At 50.5% G+C, this 19,678-nt stretch overlaps 7 protein-coding genes across 7 annotated transcripts; 3 read left to right on the forward strand and 4 right to left on the reverse strand.

Annotated features, from left to right (window-relative positions):
- Window positions 1-583: 583 nt before the first annotated feature.
- On the reverse strand, window positions 584-1,871 carry PFICI_07049 (uncharacterized protein; the record flags this gene model as incomplete). Its single annotated transcript, XM_007835630.1, has 3 exons — window positions 584-980; window positions 1,028-1,513; window positions 1,573-1,871. 3 exons carry the CDS (start codon window positions 1,869-1,871, stop codon window positions 584-586), a joined length of 1,182 nt encoding a protein of 393 aa, XP_007833821.1.
- Window positions 1,872-8,499: 6,628 nt separating this feature from the next.
- On the forward strand, window positions 8,500-9,123 carry PFICI_07050 (uncharacterized protein; the record flags this gene model as incomplete). The annotated part of the gene is made up of 1 exon (XM_007835631.1): window positions 8,500-9,123. The coding sequence occupies one exon, from the start codon at window positions 8,500-8,502 to the stop codon at window positions 9,121-9,123; it is 624 nt and encodes a 207-aa protein (XP_007833822.1).
- A 302-nt stretch (window positions 9,124-9,425) lies between these two features.
- On the reverse strand, window positions 9,426-10,316 carry PFICI_07051 (uncharacterized protein; the record flags this gene model as incomplete). The annotated part of the gene is made up of 1 exon (XM_007835632.1): window positions 9,426-10,316. The coding sequence occupies one exon, from the start codon at window positions 10,314-10,316 to the stop codon at window positions 9,426-9,428; it is 891 nt and encodes a 296-aa protein (XP_007833823.1).
- Window positions 10,317-10,998: 682 nt separating this feature from the next.
- PFICI_07052 (uncharacterized protein) lies at window positions 10,999-12,245 on the forward strand (the record flags this gene model as incomplete). The annotated part of the gene is made up of 2 exons (XM_007835633.1): window positions 10,999-11,117; window positions 11,267-12,245. 2 exons carry the CDS (start codon window positions 10,999-11,001, stop codon window positions 12,243-12,245), a joined length of 1,098 nt encoding a protein of 365 aa, XP_007833824.1.
- Window positions 12,246-12,879: 634 nt separating this feature from the next.
- PFICI_07053 (uncharacterized protein) lies at window positions 12,880-13,257 on the reverse strand (the record flags this gene model as incomplete). The annotated part of the gene is made up of 1 exon (XM_007835634.1): window positions 12,880-13,257. The coding sequence occupies one exon, from the start codon at window positions 13,255-13,257 to the stop codon at window positions 12,880-12,882; it is 378 nt and encodes a 125-aa protein (XP_007833825.1).
- A 2,717-nt stretch (window positions 13,258-15,974) lies between these two features.
- On the reverse strand, window positions 15,975-16,523 carry PFICI_07054 (uncharacterized protein; the record flags this gene model as incomplete). The annotated part of the gene is made up of 1 exon (XM_007835635.1): window positions 15,975-16,523. One exon carries the CDS (start codon window positions 16,521-16,523, stop codon window positions 15,975-15,977), a length of 549 nt encoding a protein of 182 aa, XP_007833826.1.
- Window positions 16,524-17,471: 948 nt separating this feature from the next.
- PFICI_07055 (uncharacterized protein) lies at window positions 17,472-19,330 on the forward strand (the record flags this gene model as incomplete). The annotated part of the gene is made up of 4 exons (XM_007835636.1): window positions 17,472-17,738; window positions 17,844-17,986; window positions 18,082-18,883; window positions 18,941-19,330. 4 exons carry the CDS (start codon window positions 17,472-17,474, stop codon window positions 19,328-19,330), a joined length of 1,602 nt encoding a protein of 533 aa, XP_007833827.1.
- Between the last annotated feature and the right edge of the window lie 348 nt (window positions 19,331-19,678).

A 19,678-nucleotide genomic window follows, 5' to 3' on the forward strand; every position in this document is an offset into this window, starting at 1 on the left:
TAAATATGGAAACAAAAACACAGCTGCTTGTATCCTCTCGTCACCCGGCTCTAATTAAATATGTCAAGTATGACACAATACATATGGGACATATTTCACGCTGGTCATTGCCAATAGTCAAGAGATAGTAGTTCAAAAGTGTGATGTCATAATCTTCAATTCATCGCGTAATCCTACATGTCCGCAAACGGGACCTAATGTAGATGCAACCCGTGACGCCACGCCGCCCATAGATTTTGATTTTAAAGCACAAAGAGCCTAGTAGTGAAGCCTTAGTCGCTTACTACTACTGGCGGTCATGTCTCCCTTTCTTTTCAAAGATGAGACTAGTGATACATTTGTCTGGTTGGTTTCTTCTTGAGGAACGATTGATCCGGTTTTGTCGGGGGCCGGCTGAGAGTCTATAGTCGCCTCTCTAGCTTTCATATTCCGTTCTTCCATTCTGATTGCCCACAGTAATGTGAGCAATACCTCTCGAGACGGTAAGCTGGCGCCGTCTGGCCACAATAGCGGGCCACGGCCTTGATCTCCCTTGATACCCAGGAGTCTATCTTCCAGCCCCTCGACCCGGTCATCGTGTCCCTCAGATACCAACCGCAATAGGTCCAGCGTCGCATCCTTTAGAGGACGCGCCAGCATGGGACTGCAGGTTAAGATTTTCTGAAGAGACTTGAGTCTCAGAGTCAAAGAGGTTGAGAGTAGGCTCGGGTTCGTAGGAGACCGAGGCGTGTCCCGCGATCGCGCCTTGAGCTGCGCCGCTGAGATCGTCGTCAAGGTATTGTGAGAAGATGTCGAATTCCGGAAGTTCTGCGGAAGCGTGACCATCCAAATGATTGTACTCAAAATTGAAGGGGTCGCTCGAAGGGCTAAACTGTGCTTCAGTGCACCAGCTATCAGCAGGATTGGGTTCTGACAAGCTGAAAGCATCGCCGAAGAGGCCATCAAAAGCATCTGAAGCGCCGGTTGCGGGCTCTGCCGAGCTACCAATGACTCTGGCACCTCCGTTGACGGACACTGCAGGTCGCACAACACCGCTGCTGGATGTTGTGTCACGTCAGGGGAGGTGGTCGGAGCCTTGGTAGCCGGGGCCGTTGTCTGGGTTGCCGGCTTGGAAATGGCTTCATCGGAAACAGGGGTGAGCTCAGGGGAGAGAGAAGCGGGGTCGACGGTAGCCTCATTGTCAGGCATCAAGATGAAGTCGTTCATCATGCTGGGCTTTGTCTCGGTGACCTCCGAAGCCGGGAAGAGGGGTTGCGACAAGGTGCCTTCGAGGTCAAGCAGTGGTGATGTGCTGCTAGTAACACCTGAGCGTCGCATCTTGTTGATCTCTTCCATTAGCATCGCTGACTGCTTCCTGTGCTGGTCGAGAAGAGCCTCAAGCTCCTTGTTGCGCTTCTCCAAGGCCTCAACCTCTTGTCGCTTACGCTCGCGGGAAGACTGGGCTGCACGGCGGTTGCGAAGAACACGTTCCACTCGTCGTTGCTCCTTTTCATCTTCCGTCTTGGCTCGTTTCCTGTCGCGCTGGGTAAGCCACAGGTGCGAACGCGGGTTACAAAAATGAATGTTGCTTACCTTGGAGGGAGGTTTGTCTTGGGCTCTGGGAGAACCTGTCCCCATGACTTTCTCTTCTTGGTAGTCTTCTTCTCTGCCTCGTCATCAGGGGTCTCAGCGACCTCATCTTTCACGTCGGCGTCATCGATGGACTCTGGGGTCATGACATCCTCCACGGGGGCCATGGAAGTCGGGGCCGGTGTGCTGAAAAGAGAGTACATGTCGGCACAGGGAGTAGAGATGAAGGACTCGGCCGGGGAGTTCTCGAACTTCACCTGCGGCGTCGAGGCCGGGGTGTGTTCTGACCAGGAGCCCATCATTTTGGCAATGTCTTCTGGTGGTGGTAGTCTAGGAGGACTTGGGGTGGTGTGTGTTGCAAACTTGCTGCAGCAAAAAGTCCGAGCTAAAGAGATGATTCGGGAATCGAACCAACAGTCTCTTTGCTCAAAGTGTTTGGTGGAGTAGTTGATTGCAGCAGAAGAATAATACTGGGTATCTGCTGAAGTAGAGAGGTGCCGTCCTAGTTCCTCAATACAAATACCGCTGGTGGGTTTTACCTATAGCAGTGCATCCTTCCCATATGGAAGTGAGTGAGTCACCTGATGAGTCAAGGATTAGGTGCTATGATGGCAGACTGGCAGGCAGCGGCGATTCTGGGGCTCGAGGACAAGTGTCCTTTGTCTGCTTGGCGGGTTGGGTGGTGGCTCTCGTGCTTCAAGCCTCGTCGATTCGAGGGCGAACAGGCCGTCTTTATCTAGAGGACACGTTGTTGGAGGGCAGCAGCAGGAAACTGGTTGCCTCAGGCAGAAAGGGGGGCACAAGAGACAATAGAAACCTAGATTGGGAAGAGGCAAGGGTGGGAAGGGGTCGCAAAGGGTGTCGAGCCACACAAGAGGAGAGACAGGGAAAAGGGAGAGAGACACGACCCAACGTCGTATGTACCCACCGGCCCAGGTACGTATCGTATTGCGCCAAGATGGGCATGTCTCTTGGCTTTTGCTTGGTGCTCTTGGTACTGTGTAGGATGGGAGACTCGCACAAAGAAGGAATGTCCAGGGGGGGGCCCGGGTCGTATTGATTGGCGGGATCTGACGGGAGGACGGACCCCAAGGAGGAACGCACAACGCTCCAACGGACCGCGAAGAGGCAAGTGGAGTCGAAAGTCAGCGCAACCAGCCCCTGGGCCCCCTCCCCTGCCAACTCTGATGTCGCTTGGACGTAACTTGTGGACGACGACGACGCCCGCAAAAAAAGCCCCTCGCTCACGCATCGACATTGCGTGCCGGTCGGTCTCTCTACTCTAGACGAAGCCCATGATGAATGAATGATGAACCCACACAATTGCACTGCCCACCGCAAAACCCGCCGGAGCCGTAGTTTGGGAGTTTAAGCACTGTGGTCGTCGAGTCAATAATAACGAGTGCCTGCCAGGCCTAGCAATCGGATAGCAGTTGGCCGCTGCATGGCTCAACTCTCCGAGAGTCCGTCTGCCGTGAGCAGCGCTGAAATGCAGCATGTTCCAGCTCTAGGTAAGCCGGAGCTGCTACTGTCAGTATCTTGGCAATTTAGGTGCCCCCGCCGGGAGTCTCGAATAGCCTTCAGACTTTCAGCCGTCGTTGGGGCGGCACAAACACTAAAAGCACGCATTTCGAGACACAACGTGCGAGCCTCTTTGCCTCTCTATTGGGGCTGGCAAGATTTGAACTGCATCTCCAGAGACATGGCGAGATCCCTTCTCGCCCTCCTCCCAACAATCAACAAGGTTCAGGCACATCATTATTTTTTGAGTTCAGTCATAAAATGTCACAGGCAGTTGGATGTTTCTGAGGCTGTCCTTTCCTGATCATGATACAATCATGCTGTCAGTTGGAAATAATAATCTGAATCCCATTAACTTGGCAGCCTAAATAGAGGGAAAACCAAATGTGGATTGCATAACTGGTTCGTTGGTCAATTTTGGCGCACCTCCCGGAATACATACGCGTTCCTGCGGCGCTGCTGTGCTTTCTAATACACACTAACCAGAAGCCGGACTCTGTCACTAAACATAGTATCAGGACCTTGGCCAATGTACAGACGAGCATAAGATCTCATCATCCACAATTATTGTCAGATCAGCTCTCATCAGCCCCCGTCAGCGACGCTTCTCATAATGTCATCATTGCATTAAGGTCAGGTCAGGTCAGGTCAGGTTGTGAGAGCCAACCAAAAAACAATGGTATCATCCTCAATAAATCCATGTTGGGTTGTAATACTCGAGGTAGAGACATTTCGAGCGACACAAGGTGTAAAACCTCTCTATCTCTGCCCGTATGTACAGTGCCTACTGTATTTAGGCACTCATTGGTCTTGGTGTGTCCCCCCCTGCGTTATCTATCTGCCAAGTGCTGTATCTATTGCCAACACTCCGTTTCTGAGAGTTGCCTACAGGGCTAGGATTGGGTTTGTCAATATGGAAGTCAGCACTCCGGAGATTGACTAAGCTCAGTGAATGTATCAACCACTACCTGTCTGGTGGCAATAATTGGGAGCTCGCATCCCAATAATTGAACTGGGCACGCTACAAAGTATGTGTGTTGCGTATGCAGTCGCGCCCGATACGGCAATACGGATCAATATAATACTCTTTGTATTCGCAATCAAAATTTCATGTGTACCCCAAACATAGCCAGATAGCCGAGTCGGCTGGTGCTGCAATGTCACCTCCATCCCCGGCTGGGCCTCCCGAGCCCGCTGTCGAAAAAAGAATTGTCATGTGCCTGAATAGGGCCTGCGAGAACGCTGGAAAAAATAATTATGATTTCATGCATCCAATGCACTTTATTCATGCCCAGGAGTAAAGGAGCTGATAGACCAAGGTTGGTAAAAAGGAATAATACATCCTGCAGGCGTCGCCTAGTGGTTCAGTGGCTGTAGGAAGGATCATTATAGTGGTAAAGGCTTGGGTCAAGGTAGGGCGGAGTGGCGCCGATCACATCGAGTCCAGTATATGGGGGAACAAGATTGGCAAGGTTCTGTCTGGGCCAACAACATGGAATGCTGGATTGACTTCACGTCAGAGCTCCTGTCATAAAATGCTTGCATGAACCTCAGACATCTATATCGAGAGGCAGAAGGATTTTCATGAACTCAATTGTGCCTCAATTTTGATGTCATTCAGTTTTTTTTTTTCTTATTCTAAATTTTGTTGCCTTGGATTTCAGATTTTGGAGAGACGGGACAGAGACCTGATTCACACAAGGTTCGGCTCAGTCGGCCGCTTATGCGAAATAGGGGTGTCCAAGACATATTGGGTGTGCGCCATCAATTGTCAGCCACCTCAGGGTTAATTATGTGAGACCGATTCGCCATTCTCGTCTCGTTTGGGGCAGCCTTCCGGTTTGATAGGCTGTTTATGGCCGCCTCTTGTCCGTCTTCCCCAAATTGGTCTCAGTATCGGTCCTGATTAGTGGGAGGTAATTGTACCTGGCATTTACAGTGCCATTGCAACACTCGCCGCCAGCCCCAATCACGGGAATGGCAAAACTCGGTCTCTGTAACTGCCAGTCTGGGAAGCTCGATTTCGCACGTGTTACTGGCGTCACCTTGCCCAAGATCCACCGTGGGTCACGTCAATTGATATGATTTTCCAGAACAATATCAAGATGATATAATCTGTAATAACGGAAATATACTTCGTACAATACTCTATTTTGGGGGAGGGTCCCAGCATATGATTATCAGACGAGAGCGATTGCCAGCCAGAACCCCTATGTCGATCATGGTCGGCTCTGACGAATGGCTATCGGCTGTGCCTGTTACAGATGATTGCTTACGCCAGCCGTTCCGAGTCGCAGTGCGGATAGACTCTCGTCTCGGTCAACTTTCAATTTGCCCCGTGCCTCTGTGCATCCAATTCCGTGTAACCAATACGAATACACCAACTTGGCAATCAACATTGTCTACATACCAGTGAATTGCTTGCTATGCATGCTTGTCCGGGCTCAGAACCCGCCTTTACATGATGTGTGCAATCGTCACTCGTCCAAATGTTAAAAAGCCGCATCAAACAGTGCAACAGCAGTGTTCCGCCCCGGATCACGACCCAAACAAGCCTCGCCTCGACTGCAAAGAGGACTGAGCTTCTTCTGGAGCGCCTCACGTACCACCTCATACGCAGTAGCAGACCGCTACGACAGTCCTAGCGGCGCCAGCGGGAGGTCTTTGCCATCGATCGTCTTCCCAAGCTTCCCCGCGGCGCGTACAAACCTCAAACATGCTTCCATCACATCTTGGAAATGGTTTCCGATATGTGAACAGAGGCAATCAATCTCCCAATTTGACAGCCGAAACACTCATTAATTTTCCCATGAGCCGTTGTCAAGCTTCTTGTCTTTTTCGCCATTCCGGAATAAATTGCGAGTTTCGAAAGATTCGCACCATTGCCCAGGCGAGCCAGTCAGTCTCGCCCCCAGTTCCTGACAATCCCTGGCGTTCTGGAATATTCATTCATCATCTTGGAGAGAGGAGACCCCTTCTGAGGTGGGCCGCGTGGGGATTGCTACGCTGCGGTTCCAGAATGATACGAATTGACGATTTTACCGAGCTCGGCATGGCCAAAACGGGTTCCACCAGCCGCACTCTAGACTTCTTTCTTTCACAGATAGGCAAAATAGGGGAACTCCCTCATTTGGCCCCGAGATTGGAGTGCATACACACACACAGTACACTACGCCCCCAGCACGTGCTGCTGCTGCTTGCTCATTGAAGGGTAATTGCTATCTTTGAACCATCTCTCGACATGCCATGAACCGCATAGCGTCGTGGCAAAACATTAATCAAAAGCCCACGACAAACATGGGAAATGCCGTAATCTATCAATCCATCCCTGTTGATAGTCCGTGTGTGTCTAGCAGAGTTTCCTGCTGAGATATCTTTGGGAGGCTGGATCAACCCCAATTACGCAAGGTACGAAACTGTGTGTTTCATCAACAGCCTCAGCTCAGGGGAGACGAACGGGGGGGAGAAACCCAACGGGAATGCTCCACCCTCGTTCTGATTCATCAGATGCCGCGATGATCCTTGGCACGGACGCGCTCCTTGGCATTCCGGAACAACAGGCCGGGGGAGCGGCTTCGGTTTCGATCCGTTTGTTCCTCTGTCCGTCCGCTCGCTGGTGCGGTGTTTTTTCGCTGGCGTGTGCTGTGCGCTCCCGCTCGTCTGCTTGCGTGCTTCCCCCCCTTCAACCCTCTTAAAGCTCAGGAATGCGAAGAGTCCGTTCACACCTCTGCATAGGGAGCGGCGGCGGATCCGTGCCCTCGGCCCAAGCCCTCTCGATCGCGATCATTTACTGTTACACAAATTGAATACATAGCAGTCCGAGCTGATAAGCGAGGGAAACCCATGTCGCGAGGCATTCGGCATGTTAGAGTCAACATTCAAAAAGTTTGACAGTTGATCAATCAGCATAGCAGTTGTGGGTTTGACAGGCCGCCTGAGCAGGTACGTGTAAACCGTCGCTACAGGGCGGTTGGGCTATTCCGTGACAGCACACACACACAGTATTGCTTTGTACGATATGGTTCCATTTCCTATACCCGTTGCCCAAAGACAACGTATTGCTGCATGCAGAAAGAGAAACCCTTGAAGCAGTCCCCGCGGGTCGAGGCCGGGCTCTTGGGGGCCCCTGGCCGTGATGCAAACAGCCATGAACTAGTGTTGTATAGTGGTGATTGTTGATCCGCTCATACAGCATATACACTTACACCGCTCTCATCCCGGTCCATCTAGATTGTTCACCGACTCCCATGTCTAATTGTGCATCAACCGCTCTCGTCGTCCAGTGAATCACAGTACCACTACCAAAATATCATTGACTTTCAAGACGTCGTTTCAACATGTTTAATGGAGTAATTCAGATTCTCGCTCGTGGCAAACGGTTCATGATCGACATGGTCGTGCTGTCAGGTGGAACGAAGTGCAACCTTGATGGACTCCACACCTTTTGAACCAAGTGCATTAATCTACATGGGACAGGATAGTTGAGTGTAGTACTGTGTAGTGGTCAGCAAGTCAACCCGGAAGTCTTCCGGATGCTATCGAAATTTTGGTCCCTGAGTTGCCAACGAGTATAACCCCTGATCGTGGCCCAGCTAAGACACGACCACGATATGTGAAAACAAATGGCTAGGAAAGGACACAAGCCCCTACCCCTGCGGCGAAAGAAGAGGTTTCTGGCAGATTACTGGTGGTCGAACACTCCGAGCCACAATGGCGACATGAAGTTCATATACGTGCGTGGGCGTCTTGGTCGAGTGGCTGAATTTGGATCAGCTAATAACATATGCGGTCCCTTGATGCTGGCGTCATTGATAGTCGCTGATCGTGACACTGGCCAAGTGAGCAGCAAAATGATAGGAATATCATAATAGTAGCAGACAGAGGAAAAGGGCAAGTTCACACACCTCCCTACAATGTTTCAGGGCCAATCGATTGAACCAAAGACGCTTCGTGGCTGTCCGTGAATCAGGACACTTGATGACCATACCGGCTTGTATCATTCGATAATGATATCCGTCATAATCCTGAATTCTTGAGGTCCTTGTTGTCATCCTCCTACCTCTTCTCGAGTGCTGTAAACTACATTTGTATAAAGTGCTTGTATCTAGTAGTAAGTCTAAACAAGTACGGCAGCAATGGCCATTACTAATCATTCACGTCTAACTGAAAACCTACTCACTTGGAACAAGGAATATCGTATGACCACTAACATTTAGTCGAATCGTCGCTAGTATTGATGCGAGTGATGATGAATGCTTGGACAGAACAATTCAATATGTAGTCACAGGCTGAATTTAACACTTCTTCAAACCCAATTATCATGAAATTCAACTGTCCATCTTGTTACTTCTATGTCACTTGAATTTTCTTACGTTAAGTGCACCTTGAAAGTTCTGTTGATAATCAAAGATGCCACGAAGTAGCTCACCCTCAACCACTTCGACAGAATCTTCATCCTCGTCAGAGGAGGACTCTTCGACAGAGGATTCTTCTTCTTCAGAAGAGGACTCGTCATCAGAAGAAGATTCTTCGTCAGAGGAGGACAGCGATCAGGACCAAAGTTCAGTAGATACAAATGTGCCCGGAGGAGGGGGATACGCAGACAATTGGGGATCAAACACTCCAACAACTGCACGGGTAGTACGATTCTCCCACGGGATTCATGATATCGGCAGCCTTGTCGCTGATCATCAGCCAAGAATTATCCAAATCGCCCGACCATCCAGTAGGCGCCGCCATTTCCGAACCGTGAGGAGACTGTACCGAACAGCAAGACGAGTTTGGCGAGGCTCCTCCATTCCTACGGAAAGATACTATATTGTTTATCCACCAACTAGGAGGCTATCCGGCAGTCACATGACGCCTCTGTCCGGATCTCGAACCACAACTGCAGTGCCTCATCAAGACCGAGGATTTATCAACCACATGGTCCCCCCAGGTGGTGATGTTATACGTACCGCAACACCTCCGCCGCCGTGGTCCGTCTCCGGGTCTGTCGCGTCGAGCGGATATGGCTCTGACAAAGATCAATGAACCTAGGTTGCCCGAATATCTACTGCGCCTAGTGAGTATAAACTATTCTCCTCAGGTGCACGACTGAAAGGTCAAAAGCAAGCAAGTAGTAATTAGCTTGTAGCTGGAACGGGACCCAATAAATCGAGTCTCCAGTGTGAATTTAAGCACGAGTAGTTTAGAAAATGAAAACAGTATTCTTGGTATTCTGCGCCAAAAGTTTAATTCCAATCGCACATGGTTGGTGATATAGTACCCCAATACCGTAACGCCTTGAACTCCAATTCCCGTCATAACTATCATGAGTGTCGTACCTCGATATTTCATATCTCTAGCATTTGCTTGAGACTAGTCTCTGCAGCGCGGTACCACCGACCTCTCTCTTCCAAGTCGTCTTCAACGCCACCAAGCGCGGCCTCTTTCCTTCTCTTGGCCTCCTTGGCTGCCGCTGTGCTGTTTGTTCTCTTTGTCTCCAGTGGTGCCAGTTCAGCCTGCAGTCGTTCCAGCTCCTTCTTTTTTCTGGGTACCTGACTCTTCAGCTGTTCCAATTGCCGGTCTAGCTCTTCCCTTTGCCTCTTTTTCTGATTCACAAGATCAACCGTTCTTGCTAGCGGCAAGTTGAGTTCTGGGGTCTCCGAATTCAACCGCCCCTCGTTCTCTTTCCTCAACTCGGCAACTCTCTCCTCCAATCCCTTGATCTTGTCCGGTAGTTCCTCAAGCCGAGCCGTCTCCAGCTTGACGCCCTCGTACCGCCTCGCGAGCTCAGCACCACGCCTCTCCAGCTCCTTGACGGTATCCGCGACCTCAATCTTGAGGGCCTTGAGTACAGCCTTGGCCTCGGCGTTGAGGTTCTCGAGCTCGACATTCTCTTGCGGGCTCACAATGAGCGGCGGGTCGCCGACAATGGCGCGGATGAACTTTTCCTTGGTGACCTGCTCGACGTAGCTGAAGCGCAGCTTGGCAAACAGTTCGCGGTAGTGCGTCAGGTCCGCCTCGAGACTCGCGGGCGTCGGCGCGTTGAGCGAGCTGTTGGACACGTCCGAGGTGCGCGGCTGGTTGCCAGCTGGGATCGCGGCCGGGTCGGAGGCAGTGATGGGCTCCGAGAGCCTGATAATGCTGAGTTCGTGCGATTCTTGCAGGATTTGGAGAGTGGAGAGGATGTCGGCTGGCGATTTTGAGGCTGCTGCGCCGGTGGATTTCTTTGCGCGGGGCATGTTGGATTTGTCGCGTCACTAGCGAATGTGCGGGGATGATTGCCGCCTGTTTTGTAGTGCTATTTGGAGTTTTCCAGAATGAGACTCGGAAGCTTTGGTGTCCTTGAAACGTGGGATGTGGATTGGATCTTTGTCTTTGCAAATGCTTGCCCATGGGTGTTTGCGACAGCTAAGTGGCCATTTAAACAGCAACCAAAGGCACCAAGAATGGCAACCACATGCAACTATTTACTTTTACACAAATTAGGACTAGCGGGGGCTCTGATTTTAGTGGGCTGCATTGAGGCGGCTTATCGCGTAGAAGTGGGTCGAATGGCACCCATGTACTACGTACCTCGATTGTGACGCAGCGCAGCGCATTTGATCTTCCTCAGGGTCTATTTCCGCAGCTACAACTACATTCAAGGTTGGCAGGGTCTTTCTTGTGTTGTCGAGCTTGACGCAGGAAGCCGGCGGACTCTTATTAAACATCCATCGTGCCGCCTCTGTCTATTGCATTCTCTTTGGACTATTCCCTATCTCATCCGAATTTTTCATCCATTTGACTTCTGCTCTGTACGATCTGCATTCAACGATTCCCTAGCGAAACAGAGTTGGCGAAAAGGCCTGAACGGAGACATGAGCCTCGCTGTCCCATCGGCATCCTGATCAAGAACCCTCACATCTTCCATCAAGCCAAAATATGTCTTCTACAAACTCTCACTCAGATGAATGGGTTGCCGACCTTCTTTCGCAGGAGGCGGCTGACTGCGCCCTCAAATATTCAACCATGGGCATGGACGCCTACACCAAGTCGGCCAAGTGAGTACCTCTCATTGTCTACAACATTCTTCTCAGTCGTTCTTGCCGAATCCTGTTGTCGCATTATGCACTCGAGGGGCGATGTACTTTTCCAACAACCCGATCCGCTCGCAAGACATTTAGGTTGTTAATTGCGCAACTATTGCTAGGCGCCCGGCAAATCATCCCAAACCAAACACACGTTTCTTGAACAACATTGTGAAAGCTACCAACAGTCACAATCAGAGCCTTTTAGAACAAGAACGCGCCGACTCGCGAGCTCGATTGAAGGACTTGGAACGCACAAAGCGGGCGGCCGATGAGCGTGAACAGAGGCGGCGGCCTGGTGCTGCCGACACACGGAATCGAATGCTAGGGGATATCAAGGCCATACTCGGTGGTTCGTCTAAGAAGCGCAAGACCGAAGATACTGGTCGTGACTCGGACCTGATTTCAGAATCCAAACGCTCTAGAAAAGACGACAGTGAAATCAAGATTCGCGGAAGAGGACACACGAGCAGAAGAGATTCGGATCGTGAGGACTCGAAGACCAGCAACACCAGGAACTCCGAAAAAGAATTGTTCGCAGACCATGGGCCAAAGCGAGGCTTGCCCCGGGAAGAACGAAGAGATGAAAGAAGGGAGTTGCGAGAACAGAGGCATCGCCAAGACAGACACACCTCTCGCGCAGATAGGAAAAGTAGGGACCGTGTTCCCCGAGAGACTCGGAAAGAGCATCGTGGTCATGAAACCGACTCAAAGGGAAGACTAGAAGAATCGGATTCGGACCCTCTCGAGGACATTATTGGACCTAAACCGCCGTCACCTGTTCGCAAGCGTGGCCGAGGAACGACTTCTGGGTCTTCAGCAATGGACACTCGTTTCGCATCAAACTACGACCCCAAAGCTGATGTTTCCCTCGAGCAAGACGAAGAGGATGACGACTGGGGTTCGGCGTTGGAAGCCCTTCGCGACCGCGAGCGATGGAAACAGCAAGGTGCCGACAGGCTCCGCGCTGCTGGTTTCACCGACGATCAGGTGAAGAAATGGGAGAAGGGGGATCAGAAGAACGAAGAAGACGTCAAATGGTCCAAGAAGGGCGATGAGCGGGAATGGGATCGAGGCAAGGTTCTTAAGGGCGACTTTTAGAAGAAGGATCCCCAAACGGAGTAGAGCTTGGTAACACGGGATCCTAGACCTTCCTGTTGGTCGCCTCAGCGTCGTCGGTCTGGGGGCTGCACCAGGATATGATGAGCAGGGGTACCGAACATTGCTTTGGCGTTGGGAGCATTGCATTCAAGGCGTTTCCACGAGGCATCATCGAAGCTTGCATTAGATGGCGTTTGGACATGGCAATTGTACTGAAGGGAGCGGATGGATTCTATGACCTAGGCATGCATTTAGTCATGTCAGTTACGATTGATTTTATGCAAAGCAAAGTTTATTCAAGAACATCGCTTCCATAGCCAAGTTGGAACTTGATAATAACTGCGGAGCTGAATATACAGTAGTTGACGTCATCTATAGCCACGCTCAACGATTGAGGGAAATAGTCTCCAGAACTTTTAATGAATTGTGTATGAAATCTTTATATTAATAGTTGAATACCCGTGTAATGAGAACCTGATTAGGACTATACCATCACTTGATCTTTTAGAAAGGATCGGTTGGGTTTCAAAGACACCTCAAGAATAGAACTATCGCCCCTTTTCTCTACACAGATAATGCACCAACAAGGTCTCCAAAGGAGAAGAGAAGCCATGCCGACTCATCCATTCCCCATTTAGTAAGTGGTGATCTCGAGGGAAGCCCAGGGGCCAATGTTGCTGTGCAGACAGTTGCCAACCTCGGAGACGGTGGTGCCGCGGGTGACGTTGGCACAGTCGTAGTCGGTGTAAAAGGAGACGAGGTAGGGGCCCTGGTGCAGGGCGGCGAGCTGGATGCTCTCCACGACGTAGGGCAGCTGGACGCAGCCGGCGACGGAGGAGTTGGTGATGTAAAAGGACAAGTCGGGGGCGTTGGCGTCGTCGGCGCAGCTGCTGATGGCCTTCCAGGCCGTGATCTCGGCCAGGATGCCCGTCTCCTGGCGCGGCTGCTGCACCACGGCCGCTGCCGAGGCGGCGGCGGCACAGGTGAGGACGGTGGTCAAGGTGGCGTGCATTTTGAATTGAGGTTTGGATACAGCAGTTGGCAACGAGTGTTGGATTGTTTATATGTATAATCAATGTTTTTGATGCTTGAGAATAGAGCGAGTGGATGCTGAATGATGATCTGATATTGTCAAAAATCTCTGGACATGTTTGGCCGTTATATAGTCATGAATAAGTCCTGAGACTATACTCCGGCTGGCCCCAATAGAGACTATAGTGATCTCATTCTCCTGCTTGTATTCGTCGTTATACGAAGAGATCAACGAACACCCCGCTGAAGGATTCGTTCTTTTGAGAATTGCTCAAGCTCTGATCCACTGGCACTGCCGTACATTGAATCCTTCGGTACATGGAAAATAATGAGGTTCTACAGTTCTGAAACCGACGAGGCGGAGAGAAATTGCCGTTGTCGAAGGATTCGAACAATTTCATCGTCGAGTGGAGTATATTCAGGAGTACCATACATTGTCAGGTTGGCCTTGCCAGGTGCCATGGGATGGGAGGAGAATGGTGGCTGTGCACCGGGCAGGCAACCGTATTTCTTTGAGACCCTCCGTTGGAGAAAGGATCCCGTCTTGTCCGGAAACAAGCCGAGGAGTCGCAAAACCCCCCAGACCGACTACCGTCGGCTCCGTCCTCCGCTCTATAAGGCTACCTTTTTTCTCCACTCAAGCATTCACCCAGCTTCTCTCTGTTTATTTCAATGGCTGAGTGGAAACAGTCTGCGAGATATGTGGACCATTTTCGTCGTCTTCATGATCCCCTATATCGTGGCTCAGCCCCAGAGTTAGTATTGAACAGGTTTGGTGGGAAAGAGGGATCTACATGATACTCCATAATGCCCCAGACTTGGAAGTTGTGGAGTCGGTTGATTGCCCGCCGTTCGGTCCCGAAGCCATATTTAGACAATGAGATCTCTATAGAATGCTTTGACATCGCTCTATGTATAGGCCTGGTCTTGGATCGATTTGTTCACTGATCGACGGAGAGTATGCATAGTGATACTATACAAAAGACGAGGTGCAAATCAAGATGATCTCGGGATGTGGGTCCCTCAAGTGTTGCATCGGGACTTTGTTCCGGTCCATGAGGCTACAACTGAAGTATCTAGTAGACTGACAAGGAGTAATTGCGATTTTTCTTGTGCTAATGTGGACGGAACTTGAGTTGGCTGTTGGTAGTTGAGGGCTAACAACATGACCAACAAAGGTGTTGTTACGGTGTGCCCTACGCAACTATTATAATCACTTGTTTTAATTCCATTGTAAACTAGATATTGTTTTGTATTTCTCTGACAATTTTGGTAAACTAACAAGACTTGTAGAGACAACACTCAACTTGGTGTATGAGAGATACAGACTTGACCGAGAATACGAGGAACCTCTTGATGGATGACTAGCACCCACGTTGTACAATTGACGAATGTCTTCCATTTTCTTGATCCCAAGCCATTCTGATGTGTCATTGATGCATTGCCAAGGGCCATCCTGGACGACTGAATGACCGTCCCTAGCATTGAATCTTTGATGATCAACCAATCAAGCGTGTTCCATGGGGTGTAACTTGGAGTATACTCCACTGTCTGTTGGCAGCTAATCAAACGTGAGCCATAGTAGTGATGGTCCGCTTCTCCAGGCAGACGAATTTCCCATTTTACAACGCGGCAGTGCTTTTCCAGCATCGGGATTCGTGCCGTGTCTGACACGAAGTTCTCGCCGGGGTTTGTGTTGGCGTGAATCGTTGGGCTTGACACGATAGCCTGGTTACATCGTGTTTCTTGCTCGAGAATGCGTCAGCCTAGATCAGATGTGGGGAGTCATTGCCTCTGGCGACGGTGAGAAAAAGGGGTATCTCTGTACCTTGAAGCAAGTTTCTAAGTATATTGTGGACAATCGTACTTGTCAATGTCAAAGTACTGGCATGTTCGGCAGGCTTCGAAATTGTCAGGGCTCGCAACTCGAATCGTGAACGAACCACACTTCTTCTTGCACGGAACACTAAAGTAGTGACCGCAAGCACGAAGATATTTGGTGCACATTCTGCCCTTGATCGATATGAATTTGGGTAGTCGGCTTGAGGTTATTGCTGTTGTACACAATAGGATCTCTTGGAATCTATGTTAGTCGATTTGAGTGCCAGTGGGTATCGACACGAGTCGTTCTAGTCCTTGGGAGGAAGTTGACGGCATTGTTGTGTGCTCCCAACAGAAAAGAACACCAGATGAATGGGCTGTTTTCCAACAATAAGAATTGTGTGGCGCCATAAAGTTGTTTGAGTGGCCTCATGATAGTTTGACGCGGTACCGGACTCGAAGAGTGCTTAATTCCTTCCCGCGTACACTGACTTTGCCTAATATTGAACAAAAAGTCAAGTACATAATGCCGACACTTTCCTTGCCGGTTGCCTCAATAGTCAAGAAATCTTCAAACGGATATTGGTCATCAGACAGTCTTGTTTTCTTATTGGACCCTCCGATTTCGGCAGAAGTATAAAGAGTGAATATACACGCATTCGTCCCTTCTCGTAGTTCATGGTCCTTGTCCCCTTCGTGCCTGCTGTTGATGCAGCACCGTTCGGACATTTGGACCTTGAGCCGCATACATACTGACCTCAAGCTTGGTGCCTGCATTAGGCACGTCGGTCTTGTTCTTTGGGGCCGAATTCCCGAAATGATGAATTGGTCCAACGAATCTAGAATTATGCCAAGGGAAAAAAACCACTGATAGGTTCACAAATCTAAAGCCGGGCCCCGATCTCCATATACAGGGTCCCTGGTGAACCAAGGCAAATTCTCAATGCTCTTCACCTGGGACTCCTCGCCCCTTTGACCATAACACATGTCCCAGTTGTACCCCGGTGGATAGCTGCCAACCATCTCAAAGCCTCCGTCGGAGCCTTCAGCTTGTCTCAGCAGTCTGTGTCCCACGCCCGCAGGAACAATGAGCATGTCGCCCCTCTGGGCCTCGAGCTCGACTTTCCCAGGGTTGTCCTCGCCACCAAAGCACAATGTAGCCTTGCCGCGCGAGATGCAGAGTACCTCATGCGATGTGCTATGGAAATGGGTTGTGCTGTACATGGTGTATCTCCATTGCGGGCTGACTACGCCGAGAGAGCCGAGATGGGATTCAATTGCTGATGCGCCGATAGTGGGCGGAAATACGCCGTGGTAGTGCATCAGAGGTTTGTTTTGGATAGAAGTATTAGGTATGAGGTTGTGCGCTGGAATCTGGTGTTTGGAGACCCGGAGTGATGCGATTGGCATCAAATTCGAGGTCATGATGACTTTGGTTCCAAGGTTCTGAAGTAGCTGATTGAGTTGGGTATCTCCGGCCTATTCACTGATGTTTCTTCCACACACAAAGAAACCGTCAGTTGGGAAGTCAGTCAGTGCTTAATTCCCATGGCTCTTGTTGGCCACCGGCCGTGGCAGCCCCCCACTGCCGGGAAGTCAGTGTGCATTTCATCAACCCGACGTCATTGGTCGGCTGATCAAACATGCTCGATCATGGCGCTATACAGGAAACAAGTCATTCCAGTCCTCGCTCCAATGTTCATATAAATTCATTCTTTGCAAGATTCAAACACATAAAAGCAAATAGAAGCCTTGAGAGAAATCAAGGCGTCGGAGTATTTATTGCCCACCAAATAGATGTATCTAGATACCGCAGCCCCCCAGTCTGTTGCACCGGCCAAAGAGATCATGGTTGGCGCTCCAGCGGGCCCCTTATTAGTCCGAGACGATTGACCTTGATGCAACTACCATTGTCTTCTCTGATTCACAGATCGCCAGATTTTATGCAAATCATTGTATCAATTAACCAGGCAAGACCTCGGGCTACTATCTAATCACTTGTAGGACAAGATGATCGATCACCCTTCAGCCGCTGACAAAAGGTCTAGTCTAATTCGAGGTGGCCGCAAAGGTGCTCAATTGACCAACCCAATGAGATGCCGCCAATTACACAAGCTACTATACAAACTCCCCACAACGCAGGAAATGGCGTCCAACGTCACGCAATATGGTTTCGTACCAGTAGCCATCAGGGTCCTTGTCGACATGTTGGTATGGCCGGCAAGGTATAAGACGAGAGGAAGGGGGCCTGTTGAGATGCAACAATACGTCTCGCCTCGTGTCTTTCTACAAGCTCTCCCCAACTTTATTCTTCAAAGTCAAAACCACCAGATCATACTCAGCAAGAGACTATAACGAGACGTTACAGTCAAGATGGCACCCGGAAGACTCCTCGACTCGCCTCCTGCCTCCTTCTCTACCCCAGTCAGCACTCGAGCCGATGCCCGGCTGCCAGTGACACTCTTGTCTGGTTTCCTAGGCGCTGGAAAGACGACTCTACTAGAGCACATCCTGACATCTCCAGATCATGGTCTGCGAATAGGCGTCATTGTGAATGATGTCGGCGCTCTGAATATTGATGCTGCGCTCCTGTCGACTCACGACGTGACGCGAAAGGAGGAGCAGGTTGTCGCCATGCAGGTCAGTATCTTGTCCAAAGCCTCATACGCAAAGCATCGGGATCAAGGATTTGCCTTGCATCCAGGAGTTTGTAAAAAAAAATTACTGACTTGTCTTGTCCTACAGAACGGCTGCATCTGCTGCACCCTTCGTGGTGATCTGCTTGAAGAGGTCGCCCGACTAGCCGAGGACAAGATGGTTGACTACCTTGTCATTGAAAGCTCAGGCGTCAGTGAGCCCATGCAAGTGGCGGAGACATTTTCAGAGGAGTGGGTTTTGTTCTCTTTTTTTTTCTTTTTTTTTCTTTGTGGTCACACAATCTGAATTATTACCAAAAGAACATTCACTAACAGGTATCAAACAGATTTGCTGAAATGCACATCCAAGCCGGTCACGACCTCGAGGCCGAGGCAGCACAGACTCAGGACGATGACTCGAAAGGCAACAAGCGCCTGGCTGAGATCCTCAAGTCAGGCGGCCTGTCCAAGGTGGCACGGCTGGATACATGCGTGACGGTAGTCGATGCTGTTAATTTCATGAAGGATTTTCAAACGGCCGATTTTCTCGTCGACCGCCAGACCGACGTCCCCGAAGAGGACGACCGCAATATCTCCGACCTTCAGGTTGACCAGGTCGAGTTCGCCGATGTACTCGTCGTGAACAAGTGCGACCTCGTGTCAAAGGATGAGGTCAACCGCATCCGCGGTGTCATTGGCAAGTTGAACCCTGATGCTCATATCCTCACCACCACCAAGTCCAGACTGGATCTGAAGGAGATCATCGACACCAAGAGGTTCTCATATGAAAAGGCTGCTCTTGGTGCCGGCTGGCTGAAGAGCCTCAATGAGGAGATTAACCCTGAGACGGAAGAGTACGGCATCGGTACTTTCATCTACCGCGCCCGCCGACCTTTCCATCCCGAGCGTCTCTGGCATACCATAAAAGACGTTTTTGTCGTAATCCAGACCGAATACCAGACTGAAGAGGATGGCCCGGAGGAAGACGAAGAGATGGACGACGATGATGAATCTGATGTTGACATGGATGATGAAGACCAACCCCAGCTCAATCCACAGGCTCGTTTGGAAAGCAAGATCCGAGACGAGACCTTTGGTCCGCTCCTACGCTCAAAGGGCTTTCTCTGGTTGGCCACGCGACCCAAGATGGTAAGTGTCGAAGGCGCTCTGTTGTTTGTGAGTACAAGTGCTGACCAAGATTCCCAGTTCGGTGAATGGTCACAGGCAGGCGTCATGTTGACTATCCAGGGCGGCGACCTATGGCGCTGCGAGGTGCCCGAGGCCGAGTGGCCCAAGGACGCAATGTCCCGCGCCGCCATCATGAAGGACTACCAGGGCGAGTGGCAGGACCGCCGACAGGAGATTGTCTTTATCGGACAAAAGATGCGCTCCGGTGGCGAGGAACGCCTTCGCGCTGCCTTGGATGCCTGTCTGTTGAACGACAAGGAGTTCCGGGCATGGGAAAAGGCCATGCGTTCCAAGCGACTGCAGGAGAGGTTGGACAAGCTCTTTGAAGACGGCTTCGAGGAGTGGCCCGAGGAGGTCCACGGCGGTCATGATCACGATCATGCCGCCGGGGAAAGCTGTCCAATGTAGACCCACCTTGCGTAGGTGGTATCGAGCGGTTGGTGATTGGCGTTTGAAAAGCGTTCTGTCGATGAGAAGTGACAGAAATTGTTTCTTGTCTTTCGTGTTGCTTTGAAAAGAAGGAAGGAAATCCATGTCAGCTTCGCGTCTCAAGTTGGTGCTTGACCATGTCCAGCAATATAGGTCCATGTTATTCGAGGCGTGCTCGTAGATAGTTCCAGCTAAAAGACTTCCTTCCAAATTTTGTGTTGGCGTCTCAAAGATATGCACCACCATTTTATTGACTGGCAATCGCGAGCCTCAATGAACACACTGACACAATAATGACTACCTGACGAGGTCGATATCTTGGTGTTT

This window comes from Pestalotiopsis fici, assembly GCF_000516985.1.
Source record: "Pestalotiopsis fici W106-1 unplaced genomic scaffold PFICI_Scf_4, whole genome shotgun sequence".
NCBI lineage: Eukaryota > Fungi > Ascomycota > Sordariomycetes > Amphisphaeriales > Sporocadaceae > Pestalotiopsis > Pestalotiopsis fici.